This window comes from Alosa alosa, chromosome 17 (assembly GCF_017589495.1).
Source record: "Alosa alosa isolate M-15738 ecotype Scorff River chromosome 17, AALO_Geno_1.1, whole genome shotgun sequence".
In the NCBI taxonomy this organism is placed as follows: Eukaryota; Metazoa; Chordata; class Actinopteri; order Clupeiformes; family Clupeidae; genus Alosa; species Alosa alosa.
In genome coordinates, this window is record NC_063205.1 from 23994985 (window position 1) to 24001539 (window position 6555).

The window sequence follows — 6555 nt, forward strand, 5'->3', positions numbered from 1 at the left end:
ACTATCACCATCACCATCTGTACGCTCATTACCATAGTAACTGTAACCATCACCACGGTATGGTCATGCTGTTCTCTGGCCCAGCTTCCATACATATGCATTATCTGATCTCAAATTCATCCGCTCCCAATCTCCTCCACTGCCAGACTGTTAAGCACACATAATCACATTTCTGTTCAATCTGTAGCAGTGTGAATGAGGTGACACTGAGCTTAGGTTTCTTGAAACATTAATAATGGATCTTAATCATCTCTCTATAAATGCCTGTACCCTCATTAGATATGTGGTGCAAAGAGACAGGGTGAGAGAGAGAAGGGGAGAGACAGTGACAGTGACAGAGAGAGAGAGGGAGGGAAGAAGGGAAAGAGAGACAGACAGAGAGAGAGAGAAGAGAGAAGAATTGAGCTAAACACAGAACAGTATCAGCAGTGATATTCAAAACAGCTGAGGTTTTGTATTTAATTAGGCCGCTCCTCAAAACAGAGCAGAACACAATACGAATACGATAATAGTACTGGCGCCCCTGGACCTTACACAGAACGGTATTAGTAATCGTGCCCCTGGTCCATGTGTCGAAATCAGTAGTTTGAGTCGGAGTGAAAAATGATTGTGGCATCAGTTCCTCCCCAGGGTTGATTTCACTCTGTTATGCTTGATTCAGTTGGGGAAAGAAGCTTTAATTGAATTTCTTCGGGGCTACAAAGTGGTTTTAACTAGATCTCAAAACAGGTGGGGGTGGTGGAGGGTAGTAGGAGGAGAAGGGGGGGGCTGCAGTCTGCAGTGTTACCGAAATGAAAAACAAAACAAAGTCATGAATAAGCAGTTGAAGGATGGATGGAAAGAGAGAGAGAAGGAAAGGAGAGAAGGAAGGGAAAGATCCCGTGCTTCTGGGACAAATTGTTCATGTTCATAATTCAGTGCCTTCTCCTGTGACCTGGAAGTGAATCGCTCACTGAGCTGGGCCTGGCACACTCCCGCGTGTCGGATTTAGAATGGAGAATTTAGAATGTGTGACAGTGTTGCCACGGCGAATGGAACTCTCTGGAGAGAGATTCTGCAGGTGATTTTAGTAATTTCTGCCTCTGCCTTAGCTTCTACCAATGTACCTGTGTGTGTGGGTGTGTGTGTATGTGAGAGAGAGAGTGTTAGTGTGTGTTTGTGTGTGTGTGTGTGTGTGTGTGTGTACCTAATTTAACACCCACAACCGTCCAGTCTCCCTAAAGAGGTCATTTGCAAGACAGCTGACTCTTAGCAGACCGTCGATCATGAGTCATGACACCTACACTTAGCTCACACAGATAATAAATGAATGTACACACGCAGAGGCACATTTATGTAAAAATGGAACAATGTGCTCCAGCCTGACTCACAGAGTCATTAGGCAGCGATGGATGAATAGACACACACACACACACACACAAACACACTGGTGTGGAAAGATTCAACACCACTCCGGAAAAGTAATAATTTAACGGTCGCGTCGTCTTCCATGGTGCACTGAGCTGACGTAATAAACAGAGCCTGTACAACTGAGCGAGTAGACAGCCAGGCATGCTGATTATAATGCAGCATATTGCATTACAATGCTGCTAGCATATGCTTAGCCATGCTAAAAACAACGCCGCTGAGGCAGGAAGAAAGCCAAGGCCTGTTCCTGTTGACAGCCAGAGGTGTCTGGTCCTAAGTGGCCAGGACGATGTCTGGAGAAATAAAGTTTAGGGCCCTTAAACAGAAATGATGATCTGCCAAATGGCAGATGATTCAGAGGCTGGTCCAGCAAGTGTGTTGCGAAGGCGGTAGCTTATGTTTTTCGAGGCTAAGAAATTACCAAAAAAAAAAAAAAAGCAAGTAAGAAGTAGCCGCAGCAGGCTATAGCGCCCGTACAATATACGGGTCCGAGTACCCACGGGGACCCAGGTTCGAATCCTGTGGTCATTTCCTGATCCCACTCCATCTCTCTCTCCCACTTACTTCCTGCTTCCTGTCACTCTCCAGTGTCATGTCCAACTAAAGGCAAAAAAGCCCAAAAAATATACTTTAAAAAAAAAGAAGAAGCCAGTCTTTGAGCTAAAATAGTAGAAATATACCGCTATGTTATATTGGTTTGGATTCACATAGTACCTTGCTTCTTAACCTTTCAGTAGGTACCACCACAGCACTGGCGTTTGAGCTAGCCCTTTTCTCTTCTCTGGTTTCGGCTAATGAAGCGTTATTGTGTGTGTGGAGCAGGCAGCTGGCGTGCTGTTTGATGTTCCCCTGCTCCTGTTCCTTATGATCTCTGCTTGTGTTCAGCCATCCCCCCTGAGCGCAGTTCAGGCCACGGTGTTTAAGCTTTTAAAGCTCCGGTGTCTTGATCATCAGTAGTCAGAGTCGCATTCCTCCCAACTTACGTTTGAAGTTTAGAGTTTCAGAGTTTTGTTAGCAATTTGCTGTGTTATGTTGCATATCTCATACTGAAGCTCTAACTGAGTTCAGTTGTGATGCTGACGGTGGTGGTTTTAGCATCTTCTGTACCTGTTGAGATACATCTTAGAGCACATGTTGATGGATAATGTTTGTTTCTTTGTGTGTGTGTGTGTGTGTCCATGTGTGTGTGTGTGTGTGTGTGTGTGTGTGTGTGTGTGTGTGTGTGTGTCCAAATGTGTGTGTGTGTGTGTGTGTGTGTGTGCCCTCCTCACCCTGCAGTGCTGTGTGGACCTAGACTCCAGGGTTCTCCGGCTCCAGGCCAGTGGAGATGAGCTGCCTTTCCTGGACACCTCCGCCCACCACAGCCAGTGCCACCATGACAACAACAAGAACCTGTGACATCACTTCCTGTGACGTCACCCCAAACGTGGACCCCGCCTCCCTGTGTCTAGAGAGGAGAAGGAAGAAAACATGGAGGAACATTTCATGTCTCTCTCTTTTCATATCTCTATCACTTTTTTCTTCTGATTCTCTCTCTTTCTCTCTCTCTCTCTCTCTCTATCTCTCTCTTTCCAGCTCACACTGTTAGTGTTTGTTTTCTGTGCTTCTGCATTCTGCATTTGCCATGATTCTCTCCTGCACTTTTGTACTGCAGTTGCATCGCTAAGTGAAAGGAGGTCCAGAGAGATTATATACTATTATACTATCTATGTATCATTTCCTCATGAACACATATTTCAGATTATTGTTTTTGATCAATAACTAATGAGTCATTGAATAGTGTAGAGAAATGAAAGGGGTAAATCCAGTAAATTGGGATTGAAATAGTGTGAAATGATCCCAGTGATTGATAAATGATGATGATTATGATGATAAATGATGTGTAATCTGTCTCGCTGGAAAGAACAGATGAGGTAGTGGGAGTAGCTGTCAACTAGACCTTAGCTATTGTACTAAACAAAAAAAAATATATAAACACAATGTGGAACAATCGCAAAGATTTTACTGAGTTGCAATACATCTCTGAATTCAGTCCCTTTTTGCGCTATGGATACTGCCAGACTATGGCAACAGTTTGGAATTTAAGCTTAGAATGGGTGAGATTTAATTTGGTGTCAGTTTTTGCGAAAGGTTGTTGATATTTGGAACAGCCAAGCAAATTACACCCCTCTGTTCTGGGCCCCTATATCTTTGTGCTGATTGGCTGGGATCGTTTAAAGGCTTGGTCCGAGCCGCTCTGTCGTCCACTCAGACTATGGACTGTGAATGAACACACACACACTGAGCAGACAGCCAGACGACTGACCCTGAGGAGCAGTTAACTGGATTTGACCACAAGTGTATGGAATTATAATCACTAACTGCTTGTTTAAGATCTTAAATGCAGTAGGGCTGTTAGCAGTTCATGAGACCTGAACCACACATGGTTCCCAGCGTACAGCAGACAGGGTCAAATCTGGGGTCCATGGCCATGTGTGGCAGTTGTTCTGGCTGTTATCTGATGTTATGAACATTACCCCGACATACAGCCAACTGCCCCGGGGTCACTGTGTGCTTGGTGCGTGATCTGTTCGCTCATTAAAGAGCTGCAGCTCTGACCGACTAGCGCAGGGACCGATACGTACGTGAGCAGATTTCAAGTCATAGCCACTCTCTCCAAACTGCCTTGTCTCTCTCTTTCACTCTCTGTTTCTCCCTCTTTTCTCTCTCTTTCACTCTCTGTTTCTCCCTCTTTTCTCTCTCTTTCACTCTGTTTCTCTCCTTCCGTGTGCTTCATATTCATGTCATTTTTTCCATGACAGCATTTGTTCCCCTTTTCTTTCTTTTCTTCTTTCCTTTTTTCTTTGCTGTATCTGCTTCCCATTCTTTCTCCTTCTCTTCCTAATCTCTCTCTTTCTTCCTCTCTTTCTATTCTCTTCCTCTCTTCCTAATCTCTATCTCTCACTGTATCTGCTCAATTCTCTCATATTTCCCTCTTTTACCCCATCTCCTGTTTTTGTTTCTCTCCGTCTCACCTACCCTCTCTCTCTCTTCCACATACCTGCTCTCTCTCTCTCTCTCTCTCTCTCTCTCCCTCTCTCTCTCTCACCCTCTCTCTCATTTGTTAGTGCAGCTGAGGGTTCCCTTGCTGACCTGAATTAAAGACGAGGGCTCCTCCTCCTCTGTGTGCTGCAGGTTGTCTCACTTTGACCGCTTTGGTGCGTTTCTCAGATCAGAGTCGAAATTTTCAGAACTACTAGTTCAACCTCCACATCACTGCTGTATTATCAACCAGTCGGGTCTTTCTTTGCTGTACGGCAATAAATTACAATGTCTGGAAACAAAATGGCATTCACACAGAGCTGTTAAAGTATAGACATTGTTTACTGTAATGCAAACGTTACTGATGATTTGAGAAATGCACCAAAGTGACTAGAGTGAAATGTTGGACAGACAGAGTGTCTGATGATTTGAGAAATGCACCAAAGTGATTAGAGTAAATGTTGGACAGACAGACAGAGTGTCTGCACCGTGGTTGCGTAATGCTCGAACAGCTGAACCTTAGCATAATTATAATATGATAAAAAACATTCCAGTATTGCATGATCGGTTGTTTTTCCTGTAGATGTTAGGTTTCACTTACGTTGGTCAAATTTGTAGGTTTTGTGTTTGTGTTTGTGTGTGTGTGTGTGTGTGTGTGTGTGTGTGTGTGTCTGTGTGTGTGTGTGTGTGTGTGTGTGTGTGTGTGTGTGTGAGAGTGTGCAGGTGTGTGTGTGTAAGAGAGAGACAGTGTGTCTGATAATGCTTTTAGTGACAGGAGAGTGCTTACTTGTTTTTTCTGCCGGGAGAGAAACACGATCCCCATATCTTATTAGCCCTTCAGCTAACCTCCCCACTACTCTCATGACTCCAGCTGCCTTCTCCCTTCTATTTCTGGGGCATCTGAATCACTCTAGCCCCAGGCCTCACTTTGTGCCAAGGCCTCAGTGGAGGTTGATTTTCTCAGTATTCCTTGGAGGTCACCATCTCTCTCTCTCTCTCTCTCCCTCTGTACTTTACTTCTGCTTTACACAGCTACACTAATCTAAATTAAAAATTGGAAACATTTTGTGGTTTTATTTTGTTGATAGCTGATCTTGGTCGCTGAACACACAAGCAACACACACAAATAAATATGTGCACACAGACACAGACACACACACAAACACACACACACACACACACACACACACACACACACACACACACACACACATGATGGTGTGAAACGATCAAGTGTCACTGAAAAGCGCCTAGCTTTAATCCCTAAGCTGGTAGTCTGATGCTGAGCTTCTGGTGTTGCTGATTATCTTATACACACACTCACTCACACTCACACACACACACACACATATAGCGTGGGGGTGAGTAGTGTGGCTGATCAATGGGAGGACACATGCAGTGTGAGCCTGTGTGAGGTTGCTATGTCTCTTTGTCTCCAGGACATATCACCACGGCACCCATCTGACCAGCTTCCTCACTGAAGGTCACCCCTGCATTTATTTGCTCCACCCCCCCCCCCCTTCTTCTTTACTCTACAGATCTCTGTGCGCTCTGTAACGGCTTTGAAAAATTAATGTTTGAGACGAGTGGATTTTTTTCCTGTGATCTTTGATTTGTTTCTTTTGTTTTTAGTTTTGTTTTCTGTTGATCGTTTTTTGATTTCTGATCAGTATTTTAATCTGCCTATTGAAAAATTCAAAATAAAATCTGTATTCTGGCTATACACCGAGCTCCTTGATTTTTTTTTATGAATGAGTTATATGCCATGTGTGGGCCAGATCTGGCCCAGAACAAAAGTGCCGCGAGCCCAGCATCTCCACCTTACATCATTTCATGCTAGAACTGCCATAAGGGCCATTTTGATCCTTAGATTGTAAACTCTACACACAACCAGATACTTTCTAATGAGGAGACACAGCACTCCAAAAGTCCTCCATAGAAATGCATGGGGTTAGTTTGTAACGCCAATATGGCCGTTGTCTACGCATATCACACTCTTTCCGCAGCAAAATGTCGACATATGAATACATTGAGCCAATCATGTGCTGCGTTGTGAATACATTGAGCCAATAATGTGGTGTGTTGTGAAGACATCGTGCCAATCATCTCGCCACTGGAGCAAGATTG

At 44.2% G+C, this 6555-nt stretch overlaps 1 protein-coding gene across 1 annotated transcript in view; it reads left to right on the forward strand.

Moving 5' to 3' along the window:
* nrip2 (nuclear receptor interacting protein 2) overlaps positions 1 to 6151 on the forward strand; it is a 48170-nt gene extending 42019 nt beyond the window's left edge. Inside the window, exon 6 of the mRNA XM_048268545.1 lies at positions 2686 to 6151. Coding sequence (XP_048124502.1) covers positions 2686 to 2805 — 120 coding nt within the window. The 3' untranslated portion in view covers positions 2806 to 6151. The remainder of the gene's footprint in view (positions 1 to 2685) is intronic.
* Positions 6152 to 6555: the final 404 nt, after the last annotated feature.